At 32.0% G+C, this 17,855-nt stretch overlaps 1 protein-coding gene across 1 annotated transcript in view; it reads right to left on the bottom strand.

Moving 5' to 3' along the window:
• The window catches only part of LOC139503923 (dynein axonemal heavy chain 7-like), a 66,384-nt gene that overhangs the window by 23,854 nt on the left and 24,675 nt on the right, over window positions 1-17,855 (bottom strand). Inside the window, exons 27-49 of the mRNA XM_071293942.1 lie at window positions 17,114-17,557; window positions 16,598-16,831; window positions 15,911-16,024; window positions 14,778-14,927; window positions 14,041-14,403; window positions 13,626-13,757; window positions 13,258-13,353; window positions 12,744-12,869; window positions 11,882-12,079; window positions 11,421-11,576; window positions 10,708-11,003; window positions 10,192-10,212; window positions 8,895-9,111; window positions 6,637-6,953; window positions 6,148-6,289; window positions 5,439-5,552; window positions 5,013-5,131; window positions 4,464-4,644; window positions 3,882-4,111; window positions 3,124-3,313; window positions 2,475-2,819; window positions 1,494-1,636; window positions 371-622 (exon numbers count right to left, since the gene is read on the bottom strand). Coding sequence (XP_071150043.1) covers window positions 371-622; window positions 1,494-1,636; window positions 2,475-2,819; window positions 3,124-3,313; window positions 3,882-4,111; window positions 4,464-4,644; window positions 5,013-5,131; window positions 5,439-5,552; window positions 6,148-6,289; window positions 6,637-6,953; window positions 8,895-9,111; window positions 10,192-10,212; window positions 10,708-11,003; window positions 11,421-11,576; window positions 11,882-12,079; window positions 12,744-12,869; window positions 13,258-13,353; window positions 13,626-13,757; window positions 14,041-14,403; window positions 14,778-14,927; window positions 15,911-16,024; window positions 16,598-16,831; window positions 17,114-17,557 — 4,580 coding nt within the window. The remainder of the gene's footprint in view (window positions 1-370; window positions 623-1,493; window positions 1,637-2,474; window positions 2,820-3,123; window positions 3,314-3,881; window positions 4,112-4,463; window positions 4,645-5,012; window positions 5,132-5,438; window positions 5,553-6,147; window positions 6,290-6,636; window positions 6,954-8,894; window positions 9,112-10,191; window positions 10,213-10,707; window positions 11,004-11,420; window positions 11,577-11,881; window positions 12,080-12,743; window positions 12,870-13,257; window positions 13,354-13,625; window positions 13,758-14,040; window positions 14,404-14,777; window positions 14,928-15,910; window positions 16,025-16,597; window positions 16,832-17,113; window positions 17,558-17,855) is intronic.

The following is a 17,855-nucleotide window of genomic DNA, read 5'->3' as shown; positions in this document are numbered from 1 at the left end:
ATTCTTACAAAAATAATTAAAATCTCAATTCAATTAAAACTATCAATATATCACTTTAATCCTTAAAATTAATTTAAAAAAAACTTTTCCCAAATCAATAACATTTGTTTCAAAGATAAATCTTTATACGTCTGTCTTTCATTAAAAGTGAAGAATCTTTGAATTTTTGAAAAAGAAGGTATTTTTGTCTCCCTACACCTTGTTAGGCTATTGTCAACATAAAGAGATTGTATATAGTATTTTTATTAAAATGAAATGCCATAATAATAGTTGTTAGTAGTGGTACTGTATATTGTATGCTATCATCTGGATAATGACAAGTGTAAATTGTGGAGAAATAAAAAGAAAAGGTAAGAAACTATTTATTCACCTGTCCTTTTCACCACCAAGACCACTGATCAGTTGTTCGGCTCTTTCTAATTTCTTTGTACAAAGGTCGACTTGATTCTCAAGGTCTGCCTTCTTTTTCTTGTTATGTGCCAAAGTATCTTGCAACTTAGATAATTTCTCTTGAACCTCTCTGAGTGAGGCACGTTTCTTCTCTAAAGTTCCCATGGCAATTGCTAATTCTCCCTCTGCCTTCTTCAACAACTCCTTCTTAGGAGCTACAACTTTAGCCACCCTAGAAATAGAAAAATTTTGAAATTTAATGGCATAGCTTTGTATGTTTGTTCTGAATAGAAACAAATTATATGCATGCTACTTCCTTTTTATTTATTATGTTTGATATGGTCAAGGAAGAAATTATCTTTATTAACTTTTAGAATTTTTGGTTTCCAATGCTCTTCAAATTTGTAACTGATTTAGCCTTCAAACTGTTTTTTGATTGAAAAATAAAATCTTTGAACTAATAGATCATAACATAACAAGAATGTGTCCATAGTACATGGATGCCCCATCCGCACTATCATTTTCTATGTTCAGTGGACCATGAAAATGGGGTAAAATCTATAATTTGGCATTAAAATTAGAAAGATCATATCATAGGAAACATATGTACTAAGTTTCAAGTTGATCGGACTTCAACTTCATTAAAAACTACCTCAACCAAAAACTTTAATCTGGAGCGGGACGAACAGACAAATGAATGGACGCACAGACCAGAAAACAAATGCCCCTCTACTATTGTAGGTGGGACATAAAAATCATAAAACAAATTAGTGTTGAGACCATTTGGCAAAGAACTCCTTTTGAGCCCTTTGGAATTTATTACACCCAAATGTATCTAAATATATAATTGCTTTTAAAAACTTGAGATGAGGCATTTCTGATAAAAGACTAAGGAAAACTGGTTGACACCTAAATGAGTAATTAGTAACTGCAAAAAATAAAAAAGAAAATGTAGTATGATTGCCAATGAGACAACTCTCCACAAGAGACCAAAATGACACAGAAATTAACAACTATAGGTCACTGTACGTCCTTCAACAATGATTAAGGCCCATTATGCCTCTCTTTTCAAACATGTGACAACACTATATATATAACATTACCTGTCATACACATCCATGGCTCTGACCCATTTACATAGACCCTCACAGGCACCTGAGGCATTACGAATCTTGTCAGGGTCAAATTCTGGATTTGACATATATTTCTTACGAATTTGTGCAATGTTTGGGCCTGGAATGTTGTCCTAAATAAAAGAAGATATTCATTTAATAATGTTTATTCTAATTCTGAGGCATAACAAAAAGAATTAATACATTAGAGATCGGAAAACTGTACAAAATCAAAATAAATTTAAATTCCGTGAAATTCCATTATTGTTTTTGGCACATTTACGTCATTTCAAAACATGACATCATGCGAATGAAAACAATAAAGCTGAAGGTTTTTCCATTGCGTTAACCTTCTAAACTTGGATAATATTGCATTAAAATAAAATTTTGAGGTAGGTGTTACTTTTTTCTATTCTATTGCATTATTCACACATTTACTGGTTTCAGTAAGTCAAATTGGCTCCTTCGTTACAAAATTTCAACAGTGAATTTGACAGTAGCTAATGAAAAAAAAACATTCAAATGGCAGATGTTGGGTTTGAGAATTTACAGAATCAATCACATTTTTCTAGCGGTTATTTAAGAAAGATTCATGCAAGCTACAAATTTACGGTTATTTAAGAAAGATTCATGCAAGCTACAAATTTATGGTTATTTAAGAAAAATTCATGCAAGCTACATATTTATTAGGTTTTTTGTACATTTTATCTAACGGTTGTTAAATAGAACAGCCACACACACAGCATATCCACCCTCGCTTCAGTTTTTTAATGACAGTATTTTTCCTTTTAGAAACAAAACAATTCATGGAAGCTCAGCTCAGGATAAAATTTTATTATCATGGCCCAGGCCATATTTAAATTTCCAACAAATCTATGGCTTCCGTGAATTATTTCTTAATTTTCCTGTGGAAACCTGGTTTAAAACTGCACGAGAAGGCTTTTACTTATTTATTGTCATATGTAAACATACCTTATCAAAAGTTCTCAGTTGATCAAGAAACTTCATATCTCCCAACATTTTCTTGGCAGGGCCCCAGAAATCCTCTATTTTCTTGCCACTACCTGAAGGATCAGGGACACGATCTGGTTTGATTCCTCTGATTACACACACAGCTTCCATTACCAGTTTGACAGGTGCTGGGGGTTGTTTCATTGTCTTGACAAAGGTAATATCCTGTTGTGTCAGGGTATCCAAAGCAGCTAGAGAGGCATTCAGTGCAGGAATAGCCTCGGCCAGGTCAGCATCACATTCATCTTTGATAGCCTTGGCAGCTTTGGCTTGTTCATTGGCAACTGCCTCATCAGCTTTAACTACCTGTTATTAAACAATTAATTATTATTACTATTAAATATATGTTTTGCTATGCCTTCACTGAAGGGTATTTTGTAATTAACTTATATATATCTAAGATATTTTCGATGTTTCTTCTATCCAAGATACTAGTATGTCCACATTTTGTCACAAATGATTTCATTGAGTAGTTTTTTGTAGAATGTCTTAATAAATGTTGTTTATTACGAAAGAACCAGCTTCAAAAAAATCAGTACTACTGTAAGGTATACTGCCTGTGGTTTTAATATCAACTTAAATTTTTTGTAATACCGTGTCTTTTTCTTACCTTCTCAACTTTGGCCACTTCTATAGAATCTTTCTCTATGATGACCATTATCTCATCAACCTCTTTACTGGCAACAACCAACTGAGGTTTAAGGTCTGTCAATTCTTTCTGCATGTCTCCAACCTGTGAGGCAGCTGATCTCAGTTTCTCCAGACCTACTTCATATCTCTTTTTCTGTTTCATTACCTCCCTGTAATAAGGAAGTACTTCAGTAATAAGAATCATATTCAATATATGAAATATTCAGAATTGTTAGATATTGTGATTGAACAAGAGCATATATCCATGATCTGATTTGGAACATACATAATTACCTTAGTTTGTTATATCTCTTAGAAAGTTCACATATTAATGGATTTATGTATTTACTCTTAGGATTTTGTGACTATGACGCCATGGTTCATAACTATACCTTAAACCTGAGTAAGTACTGCTTTCTCACTATCACATTGCGACATTCAGTGATCTGTGAATTCTGTGTTAAATCATTTATTTCATTAATATTTTAAAATGTTTAAAATTCAAGTTCATGTTTGTGTAATCTCAACTTAACATCAAACAATTTAACCCAAAACCAAGACAACAAATGGACAGGAGGACAAACTTAATGATTCACCTTCTGGCTAAAGGATAGTTGTACAATTAAGAAACATAATATAACCCCCTTAATTTCAGCAGTGCATAAAAATGTGACATTTAAACAAACTACTGGAAAACAATTGAATAACAGACTAATTTGTTTTATAAGGAAAACTTACTCTCTCTTTTTATCAAGCAGTGACTTAAAGGTGTTAATCAATTCTAGATAGGATGTTGGTGTTACGTAATTATGTCTCTCCAGTTCTAAGAAGAAACGTTGTGATAGATCTCTTGTTGAAGTATGGAATGTCTTACAGACATCAATGCAACCTTTCCTCTCATCCTCCTCTAATTCTACTTCCTCTAAGAATCTGGTTGCTACAGCTTCCAAAGCATCTTCAGGCCATGTCTGAAAAATTAAAAAAGTTGTCTTAAGATGTTTCAAGCATTAGAGGAATTGTAGTTTCGCAATACTATGATTAGTTGATACTGATTGGTGCATTAGGACAATGAACAATCAAACTTGTAAAATGTTTGAAGGTAAATGCACATTGGTCAATTCAATTTTGCATTTCATTATATAACCATAGTGATGAAACTTGAAAAAGGACTTCTAATAATGTTGCCAGTGTGCAGTGTATGGCAATATTAGATGTGACTTGTATAATGAAACTTTTATTTTACCACTTGAAAGGTATTGGCTGATAAAAAAAACACGCAAAGAAGCACTAGAGCCGATCACTGATCAGATTAGTACTTACCTGGAACCAATCAATGGTACAGCAATTGACAAGTGAGGGAAACTTCCTTAGTCTGTCACGGAAAGCATCACCAATGGGACTCATAGCCAATACAATATGGAGCTGATCTCGACAACGTTGAATGAAGAAGTTAAACAAGGATACTGGGGTGCCATCTGTTTGTTTGGCTTTGTCTCTTTGTCTGAAAGAATCATTATAGTGTATACAATTTTTCTTCCTTGTCAGTAAGATAATTAACTTTACAATGAACTAATGGATTAATTGATACTGCTTAATATCCAGCTTCTGCTCTTTGACAAACCTGTCTTTAGTAACAGCAGGTAATGGTACTTGTGGGACAATTGATTTTGCATTAAGGTGGTACATAATACTGAACTCTTTAATTATCGGCTGAACTTTCAATCACAACGTTTTATAAGCTTCTCAAGTAGTGTTTTCAAAGGTTCAAAGTTAATATTTGTCAAAATTCATGAAAAACTAAACGAGCCAAATCTATTTAAGTCAAGGTGTATGGTTCCACCTCAAGTGATTTATAACTTATTGGCTTACCTGTCTAGTTGTCTCATTTTTTCACAGATTTCTTGTTTTTCATCCAATGGGAACAAATTAGGAACTTCACCAGCATTTAACAAATTATTGATATCTTCCAAGAAGGATTCTTGTTTGATCTTTAAAGAACAGTTGAAAATGGTGGTTGTAGTAACAAAATACAAATCTATGAAAAATCTTGTGAACTATCATGTGAAATTGAATGCTTTTTTCTGTGTATACTTTCTCTTGTATGAATTATATAAATTAATGAAATACAATGTTCAAAAGTATCAAGGAGTTAATTTAATGGATTTTCCTTTTTAAGATATTTTTACCGGCATGTATTAGAAAGTAGGAAGTTATTTTGTCCTATCTGTGTATAAAGGAATAGAAATTTGTTTCAACCACCTGATTATAAGAGAACAGGAAGTTATTTTTACCCACCTGTGTATCAGAGAATAGGAAAACAGCATGATTATCAGTTTCTGTTGATTTACGTAATATTCTTTTAATATCTTCTCTCCATTCAACACTAGTGTAACTCTTAGAAATTTCAACCTGTTAAAAAGTGAAAGTGACACTGTAGATAACAATAAAATGTGACATTTTAAACAATGAAATGTATTGTAAACAATGATTAATTCGAAATGTCTGAGAGCCATTTAATAGTACATGTATGACTCTTTTTGTGTTACAGTGTACAAATTTATTTATCAACAGTTGGTTTTTCTTCTGCTGTTGTATTGAATGGCTTGTGTTATGAAAGTAGCCATCTTGAACTTTCTTAGTTACTGTAGATACATTTATTTTTGTGGGTTCCAATTTTCGTGGATTCTGGAAAACTTAAATATTCGTGGATATTTAATTTTGTTGTTTTGCCCAAGTCTGCATTCAAGACTACGTAAATTTTGTCATTCGTTGAACATTAAATTTCGTGGTTCGCCTGTACAAACGAAATCCACAAAAATTGGTAACCCACAAATAATAATGAATTCACAGTATCATATTTTCTCAACATCAAAATAGCATTGTATTGGCATCCCCTTTAATTCTACCTCTAATCTTATCTGATAAAGTCTCATTAATGGCAATTACCCAATATAACATATTTTATCTGACCCATTTCAAAAAGATCATATCTTTTATATCTTACCTGGAAGAGGTCATAATCTGACATGTGTGCAGCCAATCGTGTCAATGACTGACGACCTGAACCTCCAACACCCACTAACAAAGCATGACTTCTTGGTTGTTTGATAATACGGGAAATTCTTGATACATGTTCAATAGCAAATCTAAAATGTAAAATATACACATCATTATACATCTTTTAAAAACTCTCCTACATGTACAAATAGAAGATCAAATTTATTGATAAATCACTACTGGTATAAAAGGTCCACAGGCACAATTAAGCTATTTCTTTCTCTATTAATTTTTATGCAAATCTTTTTTATATAAAGAAGTATACTTCTTGAATTAAATTTTTGTTCCGTTCAATAATGTTATTAACCTAAAGTATTGCAGGAATTTTTTTAATTTTTGCATAACAATATATTTGAGCTTGTAATGCTGCAAAGATAAAGTTACATTAATTCAGCCAAAAAATTACAATTATTAATAATATATGATATAAAATTACCTGAATAATACAAGGTTCATTGGTTTTTTGCTCATATTATTGAATTCCTCAAGGTATCCCTCTACAACATGACGTAATTGTTCCAAGTCTCTTACTTCAACATAATGTTTAGAATCTGACTTAGGATCTGCAAAATCACAGTACACCAAACTACGGAGATCGTCCTCTGTTACTTTACCGTCATTGTCAAAATCCAAATGAATAAATAACTGATCAAAGTCTTCACGTAACTGATTCTTGCATACGTCTCTTGCATAATTAAATAGCCAGTTTCTATCAGAATCATCAACAAGACGATCATAGTATACTCTGAACACCTAAAGATAGAGAATAAAAAGAATTTTATTAACATTTAAAGAATACACTTTAATGAGGATTAAAAAAAAACACTTTTATAAACATTAAAAAATAATATATACTTATATGTTACTCAAAGAATACACTGACATAAAATTCAAAGAATACACTTTAATAAAATCTAAAGAACACACTTATAATATTGAAAGAACACACTTATAATATTAAAAGAATATAATTTTTCTAATATTAAAAAATACACTTTTACAAACATGCAACATTAATTTGTCATTAAATTTACAATTACTTCAGACTTGAAAATAATCACTTTAAAGGCTGATTTTCAATATTTTTAAATGTAGATTTTGAATCTTTATAGAAGATTTTCACCTAAATGATGATTGGGGGTTTAAGTAAGACATTAAACAAGAGTGCACACACTGAAATGTCTCGCCTTCTATACTAATCATTGATATTATTTTGATAGTCCTAAGTATAAAGCTAAGCTTTATTACAACTGTCACATAAACTTAACATTAACCAAGATAACTAAACAAAGACCACTGAACCTTGAAAATGAGGTCAAGGTCAGATTTACCATGCCAGGCAGACATGTACTGCTAACAATGCTTCTATACAACATATATAGTTGACCCATTACTTATAGTTTAAGAAAAATAGAGCAAAACACAAAAACTTAAAACAGTGCAATGAACCGTGAAAATGAGGTCACGGTCAAATAAAACCTGCGTGACTGACATAAAGATCATAAAATATTTCCATACACCAAATATAGTTGACCTATGGCATATATAGTATTAAATAAAAAGACCAAAACTCAAAAACTTAACTTTGACCACTGAACCATGAAAATGATGTCAAGGTCACATGACATCTGCCGGCTAGACATGTACACCTTACAATCATTCCATACAGAAAATATAGTAGACCTATTGCATATAGTATGAGAAAAATAGATGTGTCAGTACAGGGGGTGGTATTGTACATTGCTTATGCAACCTGATTTTACCTCCTTCTAATTAATTTATTGCAATATAAATGTGAATCCCTTTTGACAGCAGAAACCTGACTTTTGTCAGATATAAATTTGAAATATGTGCTGATAATTCTTTTACAAAAACGTGATGATGCTATTGTATCTGATAAAACCCCCTCCAATCCTTTTACATACCCATGTATGTCATGTATAGCAGTGTTTAAGATTTGTATTATCCCCGGATTTGGTCAACTCATTATACAGAATTTTCAGTAAATATTCAATTATTGATTAATTGAATATATATGCTAATGGAATATTTTTTGCTGACATAAGTTTTGAATATCCAATTTGCAAAAATCTACTGTACAATGCCGTGAATGGATAAAAAATGTTAAGTTTATAGAATTCACTGTTGTTGCAGCAAACTCTGAATTTGTAAGGCATACTAGGGCTAGCAGGTCAGTTTTGTTGGGCTAGTAAAATCTTGCAACCAATTAGCCCTGGGCTAGTGAGCTATAACAAAATTTCTTAACCCCTGATGAAGCATCCAGGTCTTCCACCTTCTAAAATATAAAGCTTTTAAGAAGTGAGCTAACGCTGCCGCCGGATCACTATCCCTATGTCGAGCTTTCTGCAACAAAAGTTGCAGGCTCGACAAAAAGGAAAAACAAGAATGTGTCCCAAGTACACGGATGACCCACTCACACTATCATTTTCTATGTTCAGTGGACTGTAAAATTGGGGTAAAAACTCTAATTTGGCATTAAAATTAGAAAGATCATATCATAGGGAACATGTGTACTAAGTTTCAAGTTGATTGGACTTCAACTTTATCAACAGCTACCTTGACTAAAAACTTTAACCTGAAGTGGGACAAACGGACAGACGAACGAACTGACCTACAGACCAGAAAACATAATGCCCATCTACTATCGTAGGTGGGGCATGAAAACCAACTAACCTCATGAACCCAGAGACGTTTCATTGAGGCTGGTTCTTCCATAGTTTCTGGTGTAGATAGTAAGACACCCTGTATAACTCTGCTAAAGTCTCTCAAGTTAAATAGATAATGAGATTTGGCTGGTGTTGGTAGTAAATTCTTCATAGCTTCTTTATAGATAGTTAATGTACCCTGTACCAGCTGGTCAACACATGGTTTAAATTCATTACTGAATCCTCTGTAAAAATATAAAATTTTTTATGTCAGATTACAATTATCATGTTTAGGCCATACCAAGTTTAATGCACACCACACATACATTGAAACATATATATCTTTCGTATATGAAATTTTTCACATCAATATAAATTTTCAATGATACAAAATGTACTTTAACATTGGAGAAAAGTTACAATTAACAGCAAATTGCTCGTTTTATTCCAATTTGATGTTAAATAAAGTATATTTGCTTCATTTACTTAGTAGTTGTGTAATGCATGGATAACTTTTCTCATTATAACATATCCTAAATCTCAGCAGTTAATTAACATTGTAAAATATTCAAACAAACTGAAACAGTTCAATCAAATAACAAAAACATAAACAATAAACGTCATATTTCTCATGCCCCTAAATACTGAGGAAGGGGTACCAACTTTTGTGGATTAAGGTGGTACCTAACACTACAGGGAGATAACTCTGTAAAATCAGCTAAACGTTTTAATTACGTTGTGTAGTTATGGGAATATTAAGCTTCTCAATGATCAAAATAGGAGTTTGTCAAACTGCCAAAGGGTGCTATATAACCAGTGTAATTTTTCTGATAAAACAGTTGGTTCAAATTTTTTTGAAAATTGAATGAGTCAAATTAATTTTAGTGAACGTGTTGGGTACCACCTTAAGGAAATAAAGGTTTTCTTGGATATTTGATTTTGTAGTTTCGCCAAAGCATACAGAAAATGTGTTCTTCTTTAACATTTATCCACAAAACTGGTATTCCATAAATAGTAATGAATCCAAAGTAGGTACATGTATATAAGGTCTTTGAAATGAATATATACCAGATTTCTCAAAGGACACCTGCAGTCACAACAATCACTTTTGAGAACACTGATATACTGATATAAATTGAAGTATCTTATAATACCAATTTTAATTCTTTTTGTAAATGATTTGCTTATCGAATAAAACACTTAAAACAAAATCACTGTTTTAATATTTGATGAGGATACATAGCAAGGACAACAGTTTGATTCCTAAGGCATGAGAAACAAGTATTGTTTTGTAACTGTAAACAATATAATACACAATTTCATACCCTCCAGGATTAGAAATAAATCTAAAAACATTCAATTTTTTTTTATTTGTACATTATTGAAATTTTATGTTTCTTTGTTTTCTAAGAGCTATCCCATTGAAATAAATGTTGGAGTGAGGAATGGAAGTTTTAATTTTGGATATTGGTCATCCATTATTTATGGTCATGTATGCTAAATTACATAACGAGGGATTTTGGAAATTAATTCCTCTCCTCTAACATTTACTTTATAGAAAAGTCCAAATATGTAATTGCAGGCTACTAATCACTTATCATACACAAATGTAGGTCTTGATGTAGATATTAAATTTAAGTGTTTTTGAAATCATAAAGGAAAAAAATCCTTTCAAAAGTCTCCCTTGCTTATAAAGCACCTGTTATTTTTAAAGAAAATTATGTTTTCCATTAGTTTCTTAATTATCACATGCCAGTGTGAAACTATTTGAAATTTAGGCTGTGTTTAAAAAAAGGCATTAATTTACATCCATCCTTAACAGTACAATTGACTTTACAAACCTTGCAGAAATATGCCAATCCAATATCTTTCTGAAGATAGTTATCATACTGTCATCATCAAATTCATTTATAGTTATAGTATTGAAATGTCCCAGGAAGCGAGGAGTTACTACATTTCTACCACCACCAGGTGGCCCCATAGCAGCCATCAGTTGGATGTCAATCAATTTTATGGGTGTGACCTCTTTAAGGTCATACCATGTCCAATGATCCAGCCACTGTCTCAGTAATTCAACTGGAGGCTGGGCTCCATAGGTTTCCCTCATTGGCATGTTAAGATCATCAACAAACACAATCTGCAACAATATTATATTATTGCTTGATCCATTTATTACATTACATAGTTAAAACAAGTCCATAGCACAAAAAATAAGGTGTTGGTTCAGCAGCTCTTTATTTATAGTTAAAATAAGTGCATAGCATATCTGATGTATAATTGTACTTCAAGCTTATGAGTTTATTTGAAATTATTTCAGTTCACTTGTTTGTCAACTGAACAAAGCATTATTTACAAGCTCTTCTTAATAAAAAACACACCGGGATTTATTTTTGTTGCCTATTCTTGATACTAGTTCAATGATTTGATTAGCTACTGATGACTACTGTTACTCTTTTAATAGGTAGTAAATAAAGGTAACATTGATGTTCCAGTCAACCTACTTTTTACACACTCATATACATTTGGTGTTATGATCATTAACAATTATACTTACAGATTTCTTTCCCATAGGAGGTCCATAAACCCCTTTTCTCCTCTTATCTAGTTTGGACATGATAATATTCTGTGTCTGGTTGGCTGATGTCTGAGCAGAGAAGTTGACAACATTGGGCTTGTATCTTTCTTTGTCAAGTTTATTCAGCAAGAAATCCTACAATGACAATGAGAAATATAATAAAGAACTACAACCTATAATAATATCAAAATATAAATTGCATTGAATCTAATAAATTAAGCTTAATTCCCTGTTGTATAAAGACAGAACATTTTAATAAATAAATAACAATATTTTTTTTCCCTTCTTTTTCTGTAGCTGACACTAGCAACATAGATATCAAATTAATATTCCTGTTACAACTTTCCAATCAGCTTTTAGGCCTTACCACAACTCTAAACCAAACATGAATTAATGGGGACAAATCAAGGAACCAGTCTTGTTAAATCTGCATTACTTACTGTGATGTAAACACTCTTTCCAGTACCAGTTGGCCCAACAAACAGACATGGTTTCTGATGGTGGACCAACATACTCATAAGTACTTCATATCGTACTGTGTCTACTGTTGGTACAATAATCTCATTGAAGGTTATGTCCTTAGGGATTGGTGGACTGTCCTTAATTGTTTCACTCCATGCAACCCATTTTCCAGCTCCCTGTAAAATGTTTTAAAATATAACTTTAAAGTACTTATAAATGCAAAAATGTTCAAGACTACACTTTTTAATTGTTTTGCAAGTTCAAGTTAAATAAGGAGTGATTTCAATTTTGACTTTTTATTTGACACTATTGTAGTGAAACTGTCATCTGGGGCCTACAAAATTTAAAAAAAAATTGGATACTAATTTTTTACACGTTTTAATCAATATAACACTCCTCTATCATTCAAGATACAATATAATTAGATACAAAATAAAAAGATAAAATATATTCTCTAACATTTGCTTCAGATGTCATCTCTTCACTGTAAAAAATCTTTAACTTCGTTTCATAAAATTCTGTGAAAAATTGACAACATGGCTGTGGCTACTGTCTCAAAAATCTTCAATCTACATGTGTGTATATCTTAAATGGTAATTTAAAAAAAAACAAAACTAAATCCACTTGGTAGACAATAAAAATGTGCCTTTTTATTTAACTTGGAAGCCTGGTATAGCCCCACTATAAAATTAAGAATGGAAATGGGGAATGTGTCAAAGAGACAAAAACCAGACCATAGAAAAAACAACAGCAGAAGGTCACCAACAGGTCTTCAATGTAGCGAGAAATTCCCGCACCTGGAGGCGTCCTATAACTTGAACACTATATGATAATACTTACCTCTTTCACAAATCTGTAATCATATATTTTGCCTTTAGGTGGGAATGGATTCAAGTATGGTTTCATCGGAGGTTCCACTAGTTCAGTTAAACTCAGTTTTAATCTGGTGTCCTCTGACATACCTCCCTGCAAATCAAATTGAATCAAAATTTAATCGTTTAATTCAATTGTGACAATAGCAGTCATTGATTGTTGAGCTAGATTTGAAGAAATATTTCTTTTTGAATATCCAATTAAAAAAAGGAATAAAAACATAAAAATACATGATGTTGTCCATTATGAAGCACACTGAATCAAGATTAAGACTCTTATCAACTTTTATTAAAATTGTGGCAGTCAAACATAATTTATTTTTTGTTTTTGATTTACTCGAGTAACAATTTTCTTTTAAATAGATAACTTTCAGTTGTTGGTGAAAAAGAAATTAGTGATATCTTTTTACTATATCTGGCATTAAAATAAAAAGATGGCCTCATATGTAATTTTCTTAGATTAATTATTTGATTATACTTACAGAGATGAGTTCTCTGAGGAGTTTGTCAAACCTGACTCTTCCATCATCAGAACAACTGGCACCAATGGACCAGGTAAAACCAAAGAAGAAAATGCTCTGAAATTAAAACACAAATTAGGTATCATGCAATGGAAAATGGTCAAAAAAACTTTCCTTTTCATTGAAAAATAAATGAGATTCATAATCTACATAAACCATAGATTTTTTTTGCAAATTAGTGTTTTTATTTTATCAAATTTAAGTAACAAAAAGTATCAAAGGCTATTTTTAAACAACTTCCAAACAAATGGACAGATTACTTAACCTGTAGCTTTATCCTCGACTGACTGAAATGACATTACTAATTTAAAATATTTTTTGTTACCAACCTCTAGCCATGACATAATCTCTCTCTCCTCCATCTGAGCAATCTTTGTCTCATCCTGGAATTCATCCATCAAACAATCCATTAGATTCATCAATCCTTTTACCATAGATGTGTCTGTGGTGGGGGATAATTCCTGTAAGAAATGATACAATTTTAACATGTAATTTGTATTTGTTTCAACGATAGAATACTAATATACTACCATTATTAGATGGTTAATTAAGAAAAGACCAAACTCCCAAGACATATGGTACTTTACTAAAATAATATAAAATGTAAATGAAATGGATTTTTTTTTTACTTTTTGAAAAAGAAATAACAAATTATTTTTATTTCTTCAAATTTTCAATAAAGACATTTAAAAAAGTATTAACAATAAAATTTAACAGATTTAACTAGCTTAGAATCTACCTTACCTTAATACCACCTTTTCTGACAAGTTGGAGTCCAGCATCAACAAATCTTTCAAACATATCATTGACAGTTGATCTGTGCATTTCTGACAAGGACTTTGGACAATCATTGAGCCATGATTTTACAATAGGACGCCATCCTAAAGTCTGTGGTTCCATGTAAATCATGCCACATCTAGATACAGTGGCAGGGGAGGCCACCTCTAAGTCCATTGGTTCAAACATCAAATTAGTTGTTGCAGCGAGCTGGATAATTTCACCACTCATCAGACATAGTTTTTTATTATCATCTAACACAGTGTTCATGTTCTCAATCCAGATAGCATCAACTGGGCCGTCAAAGATCAACCATTTACGATCTGGTGTCTGTAGTCAAAATCATAAAAATATATAAGGGTTTTTTGCAACACATCTTGTATCAATTTTGTTTCATCACAAAGTTTTATCAATAAACAAGTATTAATGAGGAATGTATACTGATAATACAATATTAAATTTGGTGTATTTTGATGTAATTTTCAACAAGTATCTTAGTCCCAAATCTTACTAAAAAATTATTTAGTTTTTGCAACATGTAAGTACTTTTATTAGTTCTTTATCTTGAAAACATCTTAGTAAGTAACAAAGTCCCTTTCATTAGGTCAAATAACACAATGAGTTGCTGCAAGTACATGTATGTAATAAAACTACTGTATAAAATGAAATTTACAAAATTTACAAAAACAATACCCCAAACTTACAGTTGATGAGGCAAAAGCTCTGTAGGATACAGCTAGGACACCATCTGACCACTCATGGGAAACTGGATCAAAGGCACCATATAACTGACCCATGGAGATAGCCTTGGGATTAATGACGGTGATCTGTACTTTGTTTTCTTCCATCAAACCCTGAAACATTCAGTACACCTTGGTCTATGTGCATATTAAACAAAGGACACAGATGGATTCATGACAAAATTGTGTTTTGGTGATGGTGATGTGTTTGTAGATATTACTTAACTGAACACTCTTGCTGTTCACAAAATATCTATCTATAATGCACTTTGCCCAGTAGATAGAGAGAAAAATGTTTTGTAAAAATTACCAAAATTACCAAAATTTATGAAAATTGTTCAATTGACTATAAAGGGCAATAACTCCTTAAGGGGTCACTTGAACATTTTGCTCATGTTGACTTCTTTGTAAATCTTACTTTGCTGAACATTATTGCTGTTTTAAGTTTATCTTTATCTATAATAATATTCAAGATATAATCCAAAAATGGCAAAATTTCCTTAAAATGACCAATTCAGGGGCAGAAACCCATCAACCAGTTGTCCAATTCATCTGAAAATTTGAGGGCAGCTAGATCTGGACTTGATAAACAATATTAATCCAGATCAGATTTGCTCTAAATGCTTTGGTTTCAGAGTTATAAGCCAAAATCTACATTTTACCCCTATGTTCTATTGTTAGCCATGGCGGCCATCTTGGTTGGCTGGCCGGGTCATCAGACACATTTTTTTAACTAGATACCCCAATGATGATTATGGCCAAGTTTGGTTAAATTTGGTCCAGTAGTTCTAGAGAAGAAGATTTTTGTAAAAGTTAACAGACGATGACGGATGACAGATGCCAAGTGATGAGAAAAGCTCACTTGGCCCTTTTGGCCAGGTGAGCTAAATATGAAAGTTGCTAAAATAATCACCAAGACATAAAAAAAATCACATTTTAGTAATGTAACTGAAATTTTTAAGATGCAAACAAAGTAGCTCAAGTGGAATTGATGATTTCATTTGTCGTTTATTCTTCTCCTCTCTTTTCAACTTAAGTTATATTTTTCTATATTGTTAAAATGTATTCCAGTATAATTTTTCTTCCAGTCTACTTACTGCTTCATGGATGTCTCCTAAAGCCAGGGCCAAAGTTTTGTATGCTGCACTTTTACCACCAAACGGTTCACCAACTATCATAAAACCGTGACGGACAATCATCATCTCATAAACCTATAAATACAACAGATATAAAAAAAAATATGAAAAAAATAAATTGTGATAAAGGCAAAAAGATTTCCTTTTCTTTCACATGTTTAATTGCATCTTTCTCAACTAGCTGGTAAAAATTCATTAAATAAATTTCTTGAAAAGTTAATCTCTATAAGGTCAAGATTATGAATACTTGAAAGTAAAATATATAATATCCAAGGAAACTGAGTACACTTTTTGAGACATGTGGATAGGGATTCATCTTATTTTTTCATTTAAACAATAGCATTGGCAAAGGTCTATTTTCTCTTCATCTTTTCTTAAATTTGCTAGTTTCAATATCCAAATGATCACTTTCTCATATTTTACAGGGATTTCTTCTATCCCAAACTTGTTTCATCATTGATTATGAACATACATATAGCTGACTATGCGGTATGGGCTTTGCTCATTGTTGAAGGCCGTACGGTGACCTATACTTGTTAATGTCTGTGTTATTTTGGTCTTTTGTGGATAGTTGTTTCATTGGCAATCATACCACATCTTCTTTTTTTATAATGTCCCTGAAAGGCAGAAGGATAACCAAATACCAACCTGTTGAATCTTTTCCAAGAAGAAAGGTACACACTGTAGATTTTTCTTATCACAGTTGTTCCTGATATGCTCGTTCAATATCTTGTAATCTGGTTCTGGCAGTTTGACGCCAGGGAACAAGTCAGATGTAATACCATGGAAAAGGGGTAAGTCGTGGTTCAAGAACTTGGGTAAGTTGACATCAATGATGGATCTCAACAACAGAATATTCTCATCTTCATCAGGATATTTCAGCTGAAATAGAAAGGGTGTAGATTTTTAAATGATATTTTGTAGTTTATTATGAATTATATCAAAACAAAACAATTATGCATATTATTATAACAAATTAAAACAAACATATATTAGATTTTTTTTAAAACAACTGGTCTAAAACCATGTAAATATATTTTCTTTTCTTGTAGGAAACATGAATCAAGTATTCCACACAACCTGCAATATTGATGACAGACACTTATTTGTATCTAATGTTAAGAGTAGGAAAACAGCTGGCAGATCTTAATTAGTGATTCCTACCTTCAGATTAGCAGCAGCAGTCAGCACAGACTTGACAGCTCTCATTCCATAATCGTAGTGATGCTGTGATGATAACTGTTCTGAGCAAAGTCTGTAGACAGCTACAATCTTCACAGACAAAGGTCTGGCTTGTACAAAACCACAAGAATACAGGGAAATCTCAGCAATCAGGGCATAATCTGGTACCATCATAGCAACAGTTCTGAACAAAGCTTTCAAATTATCAGGAAGTTCAGATCTTCCAGCATAACCTGGGTTCATTGTAATGAAGACAGAACATGTGGGATCCAGTTTAATTTCTGTACCTTCAAAGAGGAGAGTGGTCTGTCCTGCTACAATACCTCTCTGGATGGTCAGAATCTGTTGAGCGACCACAGACAACACTTCCAAATCAATTCTGTTGAACTCATCAAAGCATGACCAAGCACCACAGGATGCCAAACCCTAAAGTAACAAAACAATATTGCTTAGTAGAATAAAATTCTAACATACATCTTTTATCATGTACAAGGATTACCCAGTTCTGTTATGTATGTTATCTATGGTAAGATTTTAATACTTTTTTAATTGTTTATCTCTGTGCCTATAAATCTGCAATGAATAACAAAAAAATTATAAATTGAAGATAAATAAACCAGCTTTGAGGTTTGTCAGCAATTGAAGGAAATAAAATGTTGCCCTTATTTATTAGCCTCACTTTAGAAAAGATTTGACATCAAAAGTCAATTCATTGTTTTGCAAA

This window comes from Mytilus edulis, chromosome 14 (genome assembly GCF_963676685.1).
Source record: "Mytilus edulis chromosome 14, xbMytEdul2.2, whole genome shotgun sequence".
NCBI classification, from domain to species: domain Eukaryota; kingdom Metazoa; phylum Mollusca; class Bivalvia; order Mytilida; family Mytilidae; genus Mytilus; species Mytilus edulis.
This window is presented reverse-complemented; position numbering and strand designations above follow the sequence as displayed.